Source organism: Stomoxys calcitrans, chromosome 4 (assembly GCF_963082655.1).
Source record: "Stomoxys calcitrans chromosome 4, idStoCalc2.1, whole genome shotgun sequence".
Classification (NCBI taxonomy): Eukaryota; Metazoa; Arthropoda; class Insecta; order Diptera; family Muscidae; genus Stomoxys; species Stomoxys calcitrans.
Window position 1 is genome coordinate 183,365,169 of NC_081555.1, and position 18,072 is coordinate 183,383,240.

At 35.8% G+C, this 18,072-nt stretch overlaps 2 protein-coding genes across 4 annotated transcripts in view; both read left to right on the forward strand.

The window, feature by feature from the left end:
• Positions 1 to 4,820, forward strand: part of LOC106095885 (uncharacterized) — a 54,562-nt gene extending 49,742 nt beyond the window's left edge. For all 3 annotated transcript variants that reach the window (XM_059367048.1, XM_013263319.2, XM_013263320.2), the window contains one exon: positions 52 to 4,820. In XM_059367048.1, coding sequence (XP_059223031.1) covers positions 52 to 227 — 176 coding nt within the window. In that variant the 3' untranslated portion in view covers positions 228 to 4,820. The remainder of the gene's footprint in view (positions 1 to 51) is intronic.
• Positions 4,821 to 12,463: 7,643 nt separating this feature from the next.
• Positions 12,464 to 16,295, forward strand: LOC106095860 (monocarboxylate transporter 9). Its single transcript, XM_013263268.2, has 5 exons — positions 12,464 to 12,580; positions 12,650 to 13,663; positions 13,746 to 13,890; positions 14,943 to 15,063; positions 15,147 to 16,295. The coding sequence occupies exons 1-5, from the start codon at positions 12,503 to 12,505 to the stop codon at positions 15,370 to 15,372; spliced, it is 1,584 nt and encodes a 527-aa protein (XP_013118722.1). The 5' UTR covers positions 12,464 to 12,502; the 3' UTR covers positions 15,373 to 16,295.
• Positions 16,296 to 18,072: the final 1,777 nt, after the last annotated feature.

The following is an 18,072-nucleotide window of genomic DNA, read 5'->3' on the forward strand; positions in this document are numbered from 1 at the left end:
TTATTTACACATAGACAGTTTAATTTCATGTGCTTTCATTTCTTTTCTCAGGGCTGATCCGAGATGTCACCAGCAGTTATCCCATTTGCATCCATGCCCAGAGTGTGTGTATATTCCTCTGCGGCATTGCCTGGTCCATAGAGTACTTAATCGAATACTCTCGCCGCAAAAAGATCCAAAATGCTGAAATCGATCCAGCAGCCACAGCTGCGGCCGACAAACAATAGTACTGGGGGCAACCTAATAGCATGGGTCCTATTAAGTTAACAGATGTTCTTAGATGTAACATTAGGCCAATTTATATTTTTATATGAACAAGAAAAAAACTCTAAATATGTCAACGACACTTCCATAATAGCCTAGCAACAAAGGCGACTGTAATAATTACACCTATTGCCCTTCAAGCTGATGTGAGCCAATAATCCGACATTGAATATTTGGCACACTTAAATCATCCCAAGTTTTCCCACATGACTAACAGACAAACATGCATGCATGTGTATGCATTATATGCGCAGTATACATACATACTTAATTTAAGATTAACATTAATGTAGATTTGTATGTGATAGTTCAAAATTTTTTTCATAGTTATTAGAGAAACAAAGCTCACCTCACCTCACATCTATACCTACCTTCATACCCACCCAGCCGTGTGATGGGTGGGGGGTCACAAACATGTAGGTATAATTATAATACCTACATGTTTGTGACATTCTCACCTACTTAATTACTGTGCGGAATATATCGAGATATCCACTACACAAGCTACGCTGGCAAGACATTAAACAGGTAGGTTAATAGCTGCATTCATTGAGGTTTTTGAGGAAAATTAATCATTCAGAGGAAAATATTCGACAAGAAGGAGCATGTTAAGTTTGTCCAAAGATACCCCGATCTCCACCATGGATCGCATTTGCATAGTTCTTTGCCCGGTATCTCTTTATAAGCCAATAAACGATAGTGGATTATAATTGCCTTACTCCTTTCAAAGTTATCGTGCTTTCCACTTTATATACTTTATGGGGTCATAGATCACATCCTATGGTGGAGGGTACTATAAAAATCTCATAACTAATAGCTGCATTACCACTCATCGTTGGGCGTTTGCTTTGTGAGATAAAAATCTTATTTGGTAATTTATTTCAATGTACGTGTTTGGAGTTTTTATTTGGTTTGTTCTTTAATTGAATTTTGGAAATAATTTCGAGCGGTTCGGTGAAAAATTTGTTTCTGTAATGCTTTAGCAAATGCTACAAGTCAAATTAAAGGATATTTCCGTATCTATCCTTTTTGAACGGATTACAAGAAGAAAAGCTTTACGCTCGAAAAAAATTTTTGTAGTTACGGCAAAACCTGCCTTTTACTTTGGGTTGTGATCGTCAAATTTTCTGCAGTAATACTTTTGTAAAAGCCAACTGAATTTAACATGATTAACCGATCAGGTAGCATTGCAAATTGGAGTGTACATTTTCCCTGACGAAGGCTACGACCCTACAAAAAAAATTGTTTTTGCTTTCCTATTTTACATAGATTTTAACTTCTCATCAGAAATAGTTTATAGATTTTCAGATCGTTAGAACAGATGATATATTCAATACCATTTCCTTGCATTGTTTTTAATTTAAATAAATATACCAAAATCTCATTTTGTTTATAGAACAAACATTTTATTGAAGTAAAATCGGATCGAATCTTATGTAACTCTCCCCATGAATGGCATTTGTTATGTTCTTTGCACTAATGTATTTTTAAACTGAAATACAAAGTTCATTTAAGCTCATTGGATGCTCTCAGCAAGTCAAATCTAGGCATCTGGTTTTATGGGTTGGAAGACATTACAGAAGCCTTTGTCCACAAGTTTACCTAATCGGTTAATATATACGCCTTCTGGGGGCTGAAAAAGTCAAATGGAAAAATCGGTTTGGATATGGCTCATTTGCCATTCCCCTAGCTATGCTAATGTTGACGTCCGACAACGTTAAGTAGAGGTGGTAGCATGCTCAAATTATCAATGGAAACCGTAAGCAGCTGAGCCGTAAGCAGCTTTCTGTCAACGAGAACGAAAATTGGCGCGAACTAGTACCATACACAGAATCAGAGTTGCACAAATCACTGATTTTGGCAAATAGTGCAGTCAATATTTTGTTGTTGGACAACTGCCACTACCTGTAACTGAATATATCTTGGTAGCAAGACTGTTAAAGACAAACAAATCACCACAACGTGACAGTATGAGTTGTAAAAATTTAACAATAACATTATTGTTTTTAATGTAGGGCTCTATTTTAAATTTATTTGTTTGTTATCGTAGTTTTTTATTACCGCTATTCACAAAACTTAATGTGCTTATTTCGTTATGTGAATAAGTCCGTTTATCTTTAAACGTGTATACAATGTTGCCCCTGAGGAGACTCACCTGCATACTGTCCTTTTTTATTGGGTTTCTTGAAGTGGGTGGGTGCCTTTTCAATTTGTTTCCCTTGCATCTTATTTTTTGTCTGAATTTTATTTCCAAGATCAACCTCCAAAATTGCTACCACACCATGTAGCTACTATGCAGGAATTTTTGATATGTCTTTAAAAAACAGTTCAATTGGAAGTAAGCAATTTTTGAAATTTACTACAAATTGGGGTGCTTAAACTCCATTTCGTTGCAAATCGGCGGACTTTTTTAATCGGAAACTGTGAAGGGTTTGATGGAAGAATATGAGCATGAATGGATCATAGTAAAAAGAATTATTCATCATCATTCACAACAACGAATGCAGCTAATTTAAATGTTTACATGATTCCAAAGTAGCAACTAATATAAGTAATACCACTAACTACCACATAGTTATCTATACAATTACCAAGGCTGATGTTTTTCAATTCTAATTAAAAAATTATCGAATTCCAAGATTAATAACACCGGTAATCAACATACTTAATGTTGATTTGAAATAGGTTTATTTGGCAGATTTCCTTTATAGAACTGTGAAATAAATCTTTATTAAGACTGTATTATGTTTTGTGAATAAGGCCGTTAAATTAGGAATATATGCATGTTATCTGAAGGTTCGTTAGGTAATTTGCCAGTCATGCGAAAAGAAATGTGACTTACTCAGTAAAGTATAACTTCACTGAAAATTTAGCTTAACTAAAAATTCTAGGAAGCAAAGGTCATATCTCCTTTCTAATAATACGTTTGTTGGTAAGCGTGTAAAATAGAAATCATGTGATGTCATCAGTTAATTGGAATGACAATACAAAAGGAAGAAGAATGCAACATATCTATTCAATGATTAAACGTTTTGGAAAACAAAAAATAACAATTATGAACTTAGAGAAACATTTGTTTATAAATCAAATTATCATTTTTCATATTTGATTTCTGAGTGAGTTTTGATCAACGTTAAAATTCAAAGCATTTAGTGGGAAAACGTTTTATTTGCCCGTAAGCTAGCGAAGAAAGAAAGAAAAGTCTTGGCATTCAAATAATACCTTGAAGAGACATTTACACCTTTCAGCTTATATGTTGCAGATTCAGAATATGTAAATGAATTCCTTGATATACTCTGTCAAATGTTTCGCCCAACAATATCTCTTCTCAAAATTACAAAATCGCTAAGATAAGCAATAAAATTGATGCGACAATTGTAAAAATACCTTTTAAATGCATAGTTTTATTCACCACAATTTTCAATTGCATACTGAGAGTAAGTCATTTTTCTGCGCAATGGAAATATCTAAAAATGATCAATGAGCTGAATAAACCCGAAAATACCATCTTATAGGCCAATGTTATTAAATTGAATTGAAAAATATCAGCCGTCACAATATATATGTAGCTACCTGTGGATATAATAGCACCAACAAAAGTATTTTGCCATACCCGTCCTACGAAGTCCTTTATAAATATTGTGTTTCTCTATTGGCTATGATAAAATATCAAAAATTGGACAACAAAAATATAAATATTGCTTAAAAATCTTAAAAAATTTTAACGAAATACTCGGACATTAAAGTAACATATTTAAATTCAAAATTTTTAAGAAATTATTCAAAATTAATTTAATATTATTATTAAGCAGCAAGAATGCTAACGATTGGTGCTATTTATTTAAAAACAAATGCATGTATGTATGTACAAAAGTAAATCATTCATTTATTTATAAAGTCGAAAATGCTTAATTGAATAACGTTTAACTGAAAGCACCGCAATTTACTCTACGTAAATAAAATACAAATTATGTTCAATAATGTCAACTCCGTTTAAAGATCAAATTTTATGGTAAAAATTTTTGCATTCCACTTATCCGAACTTCTGCTAATTGAAAATATATTTACTTATCCGAACTTTGGTTAAATAAAGGTTACATATTTCAAACTTAGCATTACTTCAAGCTGATTCGACTGCAACTACACATTTTCATTTATACATTCATGTATTGTATGTTATTCATAAAATGTTGTGAACAATTTCATGTAGATAGGCCTAAACGATACACTCACGTTGTACGTTCGGTGTATTCACAAAATAGGAATTATATAATTTTTTTTTTGGTTTGTTCCGATTGTATCGATTGTGACAAACAATCTTTTTTTTGCCAGTACTTACGTTTATGTTGTAGATAAGTGTAGCATGTAGTTTTCTCTTTTGTGTTTCTAATGTTTAAGTCCAACAGACAATATACCTACATATGCATAAAACGCAATGTATGTGTCTTAATAAGCAACTTGTACTCGTACAATACTACCAGCAAGTTCCGAAACATTGTTGTAAAAAGTGTAAAGATTTACGATAAAAACGACGTAACCAAAGTAATCCATACAAATGCTTTCGTTTTATTTCTTATAAAAGATAATATAAATGGTAACACAGAATGTCTGCAACAAGTAAGGAAATCCTCAAAACTCATTATTACAACATACAACCGAGCATATCGTATACATGTTAAGACAATTAATGAAACTTATAATGCAAAAACCCGTAAAGGGCGGATCAAAATTGTGGCCACTACAGCCATACATAAATTATATCGAATGCATTATACATTTGGAGGTTTTACATAATTGATAATAAAAATACATAGATCTGATCGTAAATAAAACAAAATAAATCTATTTGGTGGGAAGTATAAGAACTCTTCCAGGTAGTTCTTCAGTTACTACTACTCTTAAGTCGCAAACTTTATTTAGAAGTATCACTATGATATCGTCCTTTTTACTAATCAACAGCTTAAGTTACGGATATATTAAAAAAAAGTACTTCTTCATTAGTAGAGAGCGGATATATATGCACTTTTTATTTATGGACCGATTTTGGCCAAAATTTGTATTTAGGCATTATTTGGTGTAAGAAAACGAATTTTGACGTCATATCTGATAAATGCAAAAAATGTACGAGCCAAAATAGATACGTTTAGAACCTTAAATGATTTAATGGTTTGGATTCTAAGTACTTTTGTGGGTATAAATGTCCTCTTTAAACCCATTTTTCTCTAATTGTATCCTAAGAACCTACTAGGTCCAACTTTGTACCGGTCTCCCGATTTAGGATCTTAGGCCTATAAAAGCCACATTTATTATCCGATTTGGCACAACGATTTGTGTTAAATTTCCAGATAACTGTGCCGAATATGGTTCAGATCGGTCTATATCTTAGTATAGCTCCCATATAGGCCGATTTCCCGATTTAAGGTTTTAAGCCCATAAAAGCCGTATTTATTATCCGATTTGGCTGAAATTTCGCACAACGAGTTGTGCTTAGATCTTTGATATATGCGCCGAATATGTCTCTGATCGGTCTATATCTTAGCATAGCTCCTATATATTTGATATCCGTGCTGGTTCAGATCGGTTTATATCTTAGTATAGCTCCTATATAGACTGATCTTATTATTTAAGTTGATCAGATTTTTAAAAATTTGCCTTCAGCATTTTCAATGTATCGGGGTTTTGCATAAAAATAAGCCGTTTCATTAATACACCTTAGTTTTTAACACTAGAAAGACCATGATTTTTTATATATGTACCTACTTGGACCAAACCGGTTTAAGTAGTATTTTGACAAAATTTACAAACAGTGGTATTATTTTATACAAGGGGTCAAAGTGACCGGTAAGTCTATTTAGGTATACCCTTTACGCATTTCTGTTAAAGAAAATTTGACAAATAAACATAAAGTTTAAATTGCGGATTTTTTAAAAGAAAGTAAATGCATTTTTAATAAAACTTAGAATGAACTTTGATCAAATATACTTTTTTACACTTTTTTTCTAAAGCAAGCTAAAAGTAACAGCTGATAACTGACAGAAGAAAGAATGCAATTACAGAGTCACAAACTGTGAAAAAATTTGTCACTGTGCCGCAATTACTTTTTGGGCAACCCAATACATACATTTTTGAACAAAAAAAAATATTTATATGACCGGTTGGTCTTTCTAGTGCTAAGTAATATCTTAGTATTCTGTAGAGCCAAATTTAAGATACCCAAATAAGCTTAAATCGGTTAAGCCATCTTCGATAACTGGCGTTTCTTAGTCCACAAATAATGCCAAAAATATGCAAACATATGAAATATATGCAGTTTGCATATAATATGCAAAAATTTCTAAACCTACATTCGATGAAACGAATTTCTGTGTTTAAAATTTTTTTTCCGATGCTCCAAAAAATGTATGCATTTGCATATGTATCCGTTCTCTATTGATTAGATTATGGAAGACGTTTAAAAATTTCATTCATTTCTTTTATATTCTGTTGACTTGATATAGTAATCATTTATTTTCAGGTTGGTTTTTAGGTATTTATAGGAAGTAAACAGGTGCCTTGTTAACAAGAAGCTATTTTTTATTTAATTTTGTTTTTATTAATCAACCATCGCCAACCCGCACTTTACATTGAAAGATTTAAAATCTTTGAAGTTTTTAAAATACAAAACCAATATTAAAATCTCTAAAATAATTAAATAAATAATAAAATAACAACAAAGGAGAGGTATCGGGAGAAAAGAAGAGAGGAGAAACGTTTGTTCCGCAGAAAGGAAGAGGAAATGGAAAGACGTGAGTGAGAGCGAATTGAGATGTACAGGAGTCAGAATGAAGTCCGGAAATTCTACCAAAGAATTAAACATCAAACCGATGGCTTTGGTGCAGGGACATTCTACTGCAGAGAGCATACTGTGTGAAAGATTAAAACCTAAAGTCAATGAGATAATTGGGCCCTATCAATGCGGCCTTAGACCTGGTATATCCACCCTGGACCAGATATTCAAACTGCGCCAAATCCTGGAAAAGACCAAAGAAGGACAAATCAACACCTACCATCTCTTTGTTGAATTCAAAGCCGCTTTCGATACTCCTTTACGTTCAAAGGTATTTCAAGTCATGTCTGAGTTTGGTATCCCTGCAAACTTAATGATACTCTGCAGTATGACACTTGCTGATACGCGTTCCTCAGTAGGAATAGGAAAGAATCTCTCGGAACCATTTAATACCAAACGAGATTTCAGACAAGCGCACTAATTACAAAAAAAACATATGCTACTCGCCTATGCCGACGACATTGACATTATAGGTCTGTCACCGGAAGTAGTAACTGCAGTCTTTGCAAGAATCGAAAGAGAGTCAGTGAAAATGAGTCTGGCAGTAAATGGAGATAAGACGAAATGGATGGTTTCAACTCCCAAAACGCCTGGTACAATCGAGCAGATAAAGAAAATGGATATCTCATAAATGTAGCCAGCATTAGAAAGGTTCACGCCATAGCTTAAATCCAGGTATCAACAAATATCAGTAGTACATTTTTATCTGATGGTTGGTACTCTATTCGGCTTTCCACGTTAACAACTTTCAAGCTCCGTATAATATATTGTAAATGAAAAATGTGTGAAAAAACAAAATTGTTTTTTTTTCGGGCTTAAGTCATAATTACAAATAGACACAATTAATTGTAGTGAAATATGATGACAGGATTGTGTTGGTGCAGAAAGTTTGTTGTGAATATTTTTAAGTGAACCACGACATGTTGCGACCAAAAATGCAGCAATTTTATGTCAGCTGATCGCTTGCCCCAACCTTGTTCCTAATCCTGACATGACAACTTACACACATCTCGTATTCAAAGTTTGAATATGAAATTTCTTTAACGGTTAAAGTATGCCCACTGTGTTGAACAGTAAGAGTAAAAAACATTAGCATACCTTAAGGCGATCTTAAAAAGCGATATTTTAAAGGTAATGTAACGTTACTAACGCCCGTTCCCCGTAGCTGAAACGTATTATGTATCAAATGTTAATTTTGCAAATACAACAAGTAAAAGCGAGCTATGTTCGGCCGGGCCGAATCTTTTATACCCTCCACCATGAATCACATTTGTCGAGTTCTTTTTACGGTGTCTCTTTTTTGGCAAACAAAGGAAAGGATAAAAAAAAGAATTGCTATGCTATTTTAGCTATTTCAAGTTAAGGTCCGATTCGGACCATAATTGATTTGAATGTTGGAGACCATATTAGAAACCATTGTGTAAAATTTCAGCCAATTCGAATAAGAATTGCGCCCTTTAGGGACTCAAGAAATAAAATAGGGAGATCGGTTTATAGGGGAGCTGTATCACAGGCTACAGACCATATTTGAGACACGTATGTTAAAGGTCTTGGGAGAAGCCGTTGTACAAAATTTCAGCAAAATCGGACAGTAATTACGCCCTCGAGAGCCTCAAGAAGTCAAGATCCAAGATCGATTTATACGACAACTATATCAGATTATGGGCCGATTATGAACTATACTTAGCACAGCTTTTGGAGGTCCTAACGAAACACGTCATGCAAAATTCCAGCCAAACCGTATAGGAATTGCGCCCTCTAGAGGCTGAAGAAGTCAAGATCCCAGATCGGTTTATATGATAGCTATATCAGGTTATAGACCGATTTCAACCATATTTAGCGCAGTTATTTGAAGTCATAACAAAAGACACCATGCAAAATTTCAGCAAAGTCGGATGGATTGCGCCAAGAAGTCAAGATCCAAGATCGTTTTATATGACTGCTCTTTCAAAACACGGACCGATATGGCCGACCTACACTAATAAGAACTCCAGGATGCACCTATAAGGTGAGGTCATGCGAACAGCTGAGTAATTTTTTTTTATTTTTGTTTTGATTTTGCAGTTAATCTAATTGTCAAATGCTTCTTACCACAGCTGTGATTTTGTTTTAAAATCTTTAAAAGATGTTTTATCTATCCGATATTCCACACATTAGCAACAAAACAGTGTTATAAAGATGAAAATACAAATATAAAACACATTTGAAGAATATAAGTTGTAAAACATAGCTTATTTCTAAAACCACTTTGGCATTTCAATTTACGGCATTTGCCAATCAAGGTAGTTTCGTTGGGGGTAGATTTTTGTAGTTGTGCTTATGACGCTACCTCTTAATTGTACCATGGCTTTACTCCTTTGAAAGTTAGCGTGCTTTCGACAGACAGACGGACGGAGGGAAGGACATTGATAGATCGACTGAAAAAGTTATGACGATCACGAAAATTAGTATATCCCCATCCTATGGGGGTGCATTTTTAGCGCAATTTTACACAATGCATATATAATTATTTGTCTGGAGTATGTATGTGATATTGAGAGACAAATGTGTTTCCCAATTTTGCTGCAATGTTGTACAGTCAGTTGTATTTAAAACAAGTAAAAAGGCGTTAAGTTCGGCCCGGCCGAACTTTGGATACCTACCACCTCGGGTATATATGTAAACCACCTTTCGTCAAAATCTGGTGAAAAAACCCCATGCCCCCCGATCTGTGCCACATTGCAAAAGTATGTCGAGGGGCTTTACTAAACTCACTGTCCCAAATTTCAACGACATCGGACAATAAATTCGCCTTTTATGAGCCAAAGCCTATATTGAGCCAAATTGAAGAGGGATGTCGAAGGGCCTAACACAACTCACTGTCCTAAGTGTTGGCAAAATCGGACAATAAATGCGCTTTTTATGGACACAATACCTTAAATCGGCGGATCGGTCTATATGGCAGCTATATCCAAACCTGGACCGATCTGATCCAAATTGAGGAACGATGTCGAAGGGTCTACACAACTCACTGTACGAAATTTCAGCAAAATCAGATAATAAATGTGTCTTTTATGGGCCTATAAGACCCTTAATCCGCGGATCGGTTTATATGGGGGCTATATCAAGATATAGTCCGATGTAAGGTCATGGGCTCATGACTGGCGCATTTTCTCTCGCCTTTGATGAAATTTGAAACAATAAGTTGCGTTGGGTCCCAAGACGTTCATGTCTATTAACGTCTAAAATTGGATGTAGTTTCCATACAGACCGAACTGCCGATTTATGGTTTTAAGGGCGCAATAACTACCCTGTTTCGCTGAAATTTGCAGCAGTGATTTGCATTAGATCACACGACGTCTCCCCCTATGAAGTCCAGTCATATATGTATGTGTAAAATATGCCAATCTTCGGATTTCCACTCGATAAAACGATCATTTATTGTCCGATTTCGCAGAAATTTTTAAAAGTGAGTTGTATTAGACATCTCGCCAACCTTACAGAATATATTCTCCGTCGGACCATATGTATTTGGATATGTCTGTCGTATAGACTGATCCCCGAATGAACATCATAGGTTCATCAATAGTACATTTTTTTATTAGATTTTAAAGACCCGACCCAACCAAACTTATCCCATATCTCCTATTGGCCACAATGTGTGCTGTTTTTGTTTAGCTCAGGGACGTAGCCAAGGGGGTGGGGGGAGGTGCTAAGACCTTTTTGAAGGCTACGTCTAAAAATTTTAGTTTAACTTTTTAAAATTAAAAATTTCATATATATAATATTCTACAGAGACAAAACTATGATCAGTCCAGGACCACCTTAAAATTATTTTTCTTAAAAACAAAATTTCAATACAAATTTTTGTAAAGACTACATTTTATTAATTTTTCTATTTTTTTCGGTTTATTCGGTTTGTTAAATGAATTTCTTTCAATACATGTGGTACCCATATTAAAGTTGACGCCAAACAAACAAATGTAAACAAAATTTCGCGCACTTTTTTCTAAAGCAAGCTAAAAGTAACAGCTGATAACTGACAGAAGAAAGAATGCAATTACAGAGTCACAAGCTGTTGAAAAAATTTGTCAACGCCGACTATATTACTACTATTGGCTTGCCCAAAAAGTAATTGCGGATTTTTCATATAGTCGGCGTTAACAAATTTTTTCACAGCTTGTGACTCTGTAATTGCATTCTTTCTTCTGTCTGTTATCACCTGTTACTTTTAGCTTGCTTTAGAAAAAAAGTGTAAAAAAAGTGTATTTGATTAAAGTTCATTCTAAGATTTATTAAAAATGCATTTACTTTCTTTTAAAAAATCCGCAATTACTTTTTGGGCAACCCAATATAAAGATAATATTTGAAAGACATAAAATGGATTCCAGAAATCTCACTCCTAAGAATTTCGCGAACATTTTTTGTTGGATATTTTTGGGTGTAGAAAATTGCCAACTTACGAAAAGCCAAAATATGGCCTTATATAACGGGAAAAAATAGTTTTTAACTAGTTTTAGTCTATTTCTAACACAGCTCCATTCTGGGGTATTTTCCTACCCATTCTTATTTAATGGGTTAATGACATTTTCTTTAAAATCCGAGTAGCCCAGATTAAGTTACATATTAAAATACTTACTTAAAATACTTAAGGCAATTGATACGGAGCTCTGTAGTTCTGTAGGATATTAGTTCTGTAGATTTTGACCGTAGAGGTGGGCACAGTGAAATGTTTTTTTTAAAAAATTTAAAAAATTTTTTTATGTTTTATTGGTTTCAATAGTTCATTTATTTGCGGAAGAAAAAAAATTAAATGGAGAAAACAATAAGTGCAGAAAAAAAAGTGTTTTGGTATGAAAACAAAAGCAGTTGATTGTTGCCAAATTCCGCTCGCGGAACAATAAAAAATTTCAGCGACCTCCCCAAATAAAATCCTGGATACGTCCCTGGTTTAGCTTGTTTCGTCAACTCCAAAATAATAATCTCCTAATTGATTTAGATAAACAACATTGAAGGTCTCACGATGAGTTATATCATCTCACTCTCTGCCATCGAATGATGGACTGCTATACATCATCTCAGTTCATAGCTTTGCATGTATGAGGATAATTTGTCCAGGTTACACTAATTTCGTTGATGGGGGGCAATTTTTTGTCCATATTTGCCTTGGAGTCGTTTTATTTGCCCTGTTTACACTTGGAATAGTTTATGGCTGCACATCACTTTTCCGTTGTGTTAAATCTTATCTTTGTTATCTTTTGCCACCCTTTAGACTTTCGTCTTTAGGTAAATAGCAGCTAGGCAGTCGGTGTGGCAGATAAACGATGTATGATGGGTGGGTGGGTATCTGAGATTGGACCACTTAAAGTTGGATTCAGTATTATTTTGAAATCATTTGCATCTCGACCCTGGCGCTGGCTGTGAGACATCCCCATGAAGACTGCAACGCGCTTGGAACCCCCGGATGGTGGCTGGGGCATTCTGATCTGCATCGGCATGGCCATGCCATTCGTAAGTATTCTCATGTGTGAATTTTGCCAAAAGCAGTGCAAGACTTAAGTTATGTCTTACGTCGTACAGGTCAGCGGTTTAGCTGCTCTGCCTTCTTTCGGCTTGGTATTCGGTGACTTTCTAAAAAGTATCGGCGCCGAAACAAGTGCAATTGGCTTCATAACGAGTGCCTTCTTTTGCGCATTCAGTTTTGCAGGATTGTTTTCTGGTTCATTATTCATCCGCTTTGGGGTACGCAACGTGGGCTTGTTTGGTGGCATTCTTTACTTTCTCGGTTGCCTATTCCAAATATTTATCACCTCAACCTGGGGTTTGATTTTTGCCTTCAGCCTAGTGCAAGGAATCGGTTTTGGCCTGATAGTGCCCACCTCCTATACCACGTTCAACAATTACTTTGTCAAAAAACGAGTGATGTGGATGAGTTTCTCCCAGTCACTGATTGGCTTGGGTTCCATGTTCTACCCGGTACTGATGCAAAAACTTATCGAGTGGTATGGTTTCAGAGGTTGCCTTAGTGTTTTGGCAGCTATTAACTCACATGCGGTCTTGGGAATGCTGCTAATGCAACCAGTCGAGTGGCACATGCGTGAGGTGCCATGTGAGGATGAGGAACTGCAGCATCTGGACAGAAAAAATGCAGCCAAGCCCGAACAGTGCTTGGACTCGACAAAGGCTGTCATGCAAAACGACGATGACAAGAATCATCTTTCTGTACGAAGAACAAGTTCACGAAAACATTCCCTACAAATGGGAGAAAAAATCCCAAGTCGTTGTTCCAGCATTACGAGCTTGGGTAATTGGTCGGGTCCCATTGTCGTCAGCGATGCTTCTCCTGAAATGATCAACATTATAGGATCTCGACGACCATCCACTGCTGTTTCCGTCACAGGCCAGACTCGACCTGGAGAACCGGAAGCGGATAACCGATCCAAGTGGCAAGTAATTGTCGATTTCCTGGATTTGACACTCTTGAAAAAACCCATTTATGTGAACATAGTTTTGGGAATCTCATTCGCTTTGTACTCGGACATTGCCTTCTTTACGCTCCAGCCTTTGTATATGTTTGAGCTTGGATTCAATAAGGTAAGTTCGAACTAGCCATTGTACAATAGAATGAATGGTAACGGCCTTTTGTTTTGTTCCCCATTTGTTTGTGTCTCTGCAGCCGGATACTGCTAGCATTATAGCCATTGGAGCAGCGGCCGATTTGGGTTCTCGTATATTTTTGGCATTTTTGGCCGTGTTTATTCAAATGCCTTCAAGATACATATATCTAGCCGGATCATTTTTTACGGTGCTGTCACGTTTCGGTAAGTCCAGATGATATTTTGTAAGGCGACATTAAAGGGAACTTCTCTCATATCAAAACGGCCACATTTCTAACTAAACTAAAATACTCACAAATATCGATTTATGCAACTGAAATTTGTTGTTGTGCTCATGTGAGTCCCGTTCTAGGTCTACTGCCGTGGGCAAGCATTAAGGCCAAGCATTTTATACGCTTTTTTTTTGTCTTGTTCGTTGACAGTTAACAGTGGGTATCCGAAATTCGGCCCGTTTGAGTTTAATGTGATTTTGCTTGTGTTTGTACATTTTAACTGTTGTAGACCTTTGGATCGGACAAATAGAGTGTCAACAAGTGTATGTTTTTGCGTAAAGTTCCCCCGAGATCAACACCCTTCGCCATGGGTGTTGATCGATTTATGCTGCTGAAATTTGTTGTCGTGCTCTTGTGAGTCCTGTTCTAGATCAACTGCCGTGGTGTCATTTGCAGGAGCAAGCATTAAGACCAAGCATTTTTTACACTTTTTTTTGCCTTGTTCGTTGAATGTTAACAGTGGGTATTAAGTGGGTATCCAAAATTCGGCCCGTTTGAGGGTAATGTTATTTTGCTTGTGTTTGCTGTTGATCTGGCAAATAGAGTGTCAACAAGTGTGGTATTGCGTAAAGTTCGTCCGAGATCAACACCCTTCGCCATGGAACGCATTTGTTTGTCACTATGATTACAAATTTCCGCTGTGTTATCTAGCTTCATGCCCACTTTAAAGCAAATACTATATTTACAAAAAAAAAACAGCACAGGTTTATCCCTAAGCAAATACTATTTTCACCTAATGCTTGCTCGTTGTTATTTGCATCTTTGGAAAATCCGTGTAGTGTCATCTCCTTGTGCTGATTATGCCCCGTGTTAAGACTACTTAATTTACTTCATAGTACTTCATGGCAGCAGCAGCAGCTTATCATGAGGGCGTTAGTAACAGATTGAAGTCATAAACTTTAATAACACCATTATTAAAATTTATAATAAAAAAGTATGCGCATAACTGATAAAATCCAATGAGTAACTTTTATGACATTTCAGTTTTCCTCTATGTGGCCGATTTCCAAGGAATGGCTGCGATAACGGCCGTTATGGGATTTCTGAGAACTTGGATTCATGTGCCCATGCCACTGATATTTGCCGAGTACTTACCCAAAGAACGGTAAGTGCATACAGGCCAACAGACAAACTTATGTTAATGAACTAATATGCCTCGATTTATAATGACAAATGTCTTCTGTATAGGTTCGCCACCGGTTATGGCTTGTTTATGTTTTTACAGGGCAATATAATGTTTGCCATTGGACCTGTCGTCGGTTGGCTGCGCGACAAAACTCAGGATTATATTTTGACCTTTCACTGTTTAAACTTTTTCATGGGTCTGTGTGCTTTCCCTTGGATTTTAGAGATTATATTTTTGAAATTTCGCAGACGCTCCAAACTGAATACCGTCGCAGAGTCTAGACAATAATTATTTAAATGTATATTTTTTAATTTGTTTCCATAAGTTTTGTTAAAAGTACGAATACATGAATCATTACAACTGCAAATTGTCACACTCGTAAGAAATAAGTTCATATATTAAGTGTCTCCACATTTGTATCCAATATTTAAATATAATTGGTATTAAAATTAATTCTACTAAAATCAAACATAACTGTTCAACCTGGCAAGCCGTCATTTCTTTGGGATCCGACCATCTCCCCGACCACCCGACTTCAAAACATCTGAGCGCTGGACGTTTGTCAATCAAAAGAAGGCCGATTAGGTCGGATTCAGAGAGTACACCAATCGCTGCTTCGGTGAAATGACTCCCCCCCTCAAATGTGCTAGTTGCCGAGAGAGGAAATTGCGAGACATCATTAACGCAGCAGCCGTTCGATTGCCTTAAGTGCGGCCCAATTTCCCAGCGCAGGCAGTGGTTCTCTTGATGGAATTCGTTGCACGGACCACACTAACCCCAAAATCAGCGAGCTGAATCTGGAAATGAACAGGGTAGTCAACAAACATGAGCGGAACATGTGGCTGGAACACTTGGAGCAATGAAATTAGGTGCCGGCTTAGGCAAACTGTGGTCTACTGTTAAGTAACTCGCGGGACCTCAGTCACTTTTGGCGACGTAACCAAAGCGGTGAGCTAGTCCATTTATTGTGCATTTCTAGAGTGACAGGGCTAGGAGGAGAGCCAAAGGACAGCCATCACAATTTATCGTGGACGAAGTTACGAATGCCTTCCAAGACGTTGGACCCCGACAAAATCTTTACACTGATGCTGTAGAATCAGGATATACCTGCACAGTAAATTTTACAAACTACGTTCAATTAGGAAATTTGTACATTCAATTAAAAAATTTGCTGAAATCGGTCTTGTAAAGGAATTTGTATTATTGATTAAAAATTTAGCAATTTGGATTTATGGTAAGCTCAAAAATCCAATTAAAGTGGTAATTAACTCCATAAACCAATTAATTGAAAGTTTCCATTTGTTTTAAGCTACTTGTCTACTGTTTCAATAAAAATGAGTAATTGATATTTTTCACATGAATAAAAAACGTTTTATTTCATTGGATTAAGTTGCGTATAAAACATGAAATATGTGGCTTAAAAATATAAATATATTTTTTATTCAATGATCCCAGGCTTCGGAAAAAAGGAAGAAAAGTCGTTTCTATTATGAACGGGGGATATGGTCTGTAAAAAGTATTACAAATTTAATTTGCATATTTAAAATGAATCGTAATAAGTACCAATCTAAGCATTTTGCATACAGTACGCTCTCACCATGATGTATTCATTTACACGTAGTGGCAGTTGCCCAGCAACAAAATATTGAGTGCACTATCTGTCAAAATCAGTGATTAGTGCAACTCTGATTTTGTGTACGTTATTAATCCGCGCCATTTTTCGTTGTTTGTGGGTTATGGTTCTTAACTATAATACACACAGACAACCAAAACTCGTTGACACATAATGCACTTCGCGAAAAAAAAATTTACTCAGCTGTTTACGGTACACTACCTGGTGATTATGTCATGGCTCTCACGAAATTTAGATCCACATATGTATGTTATCTTCCGTCCTCTGCGCCTCTTTATGGATAAAAATAAGATAATATTAATAATATATTTGTATATATAATATATACCACGTTTGCATTCTACAATTTCGTTCTCATCGTAATTTTTCCGCTTTTCACCATTTAACAATTATAATTAAATAAATTTTAACTTATGCAGAGATAAAAAAGCTACACTTTCTAGTTTTCTTGAAATTTTTTGTCTACCCACGTCACACAGTGTATGTTATGATTGAAGCGAGGCCTATATTTGACTCATTCTCACTTATTTTCGCAATGAATATGAGTGAAAGGGAACACAATATAATCTTGATGAATGCACAATTTATACTATTAAATAACAATTTAATTCGTACAATCACTTGCCGTGATACAAAAGAACATCGAATTTTTTAGCCCAAAAATTATTAAAGCAATTAACACCTTGTTTAAATTTTTTTTTAAATTGAGTACCATATTTAATTAATTAAATGTAAACTAGTACTATTCAATGATTCTTAGTGGTATAGGTTGAATGTGCAGCCCATCATCAAACATGAGTTCACTCGGAGGCCAGTCTGGCCAACTGATACCCTAGGGAGAAAACGAAGTGTGGATGAAAAAGAAAAAAAGTGTAATATACATATGTGAGAATAAAAGAAGAAATTACCAGAAGAGAAATCCAATCAGAATGCATTTCTTTCCCAAGGCAGTTCGAATAGAATACTAGGCCTGATATTTTGCCTTCTTCAACAACGGCAGGATGAACCCGTCCAGACTGGAGTCTAACTCATATCATCTTTGTATATACTAAGGTTATCCTCAACTCATGTCTTATCTCATCTCGACAGTCTCCCTAGTGAACTTTCCATAATTTTGCTTGCGTGTGCAAACAAAAATCTGACAACTTAACTCCGTCAAACCTGGCCGGCTGTTAACATTTGTTTGCGTGAGGCCACCTTTTTAAATCCGTCTTGGGTAGTTTCGTTGTGGCAGATTTGAATTGTTGTGCTAATGACGCAACATTTTAAACCATGTTTACACTTGGAGCAAATCTAGATTTGAGACGAGATTTCGGAAAACTCGTGTTTTGCAACGAGATTTCTCATTTCTCAGT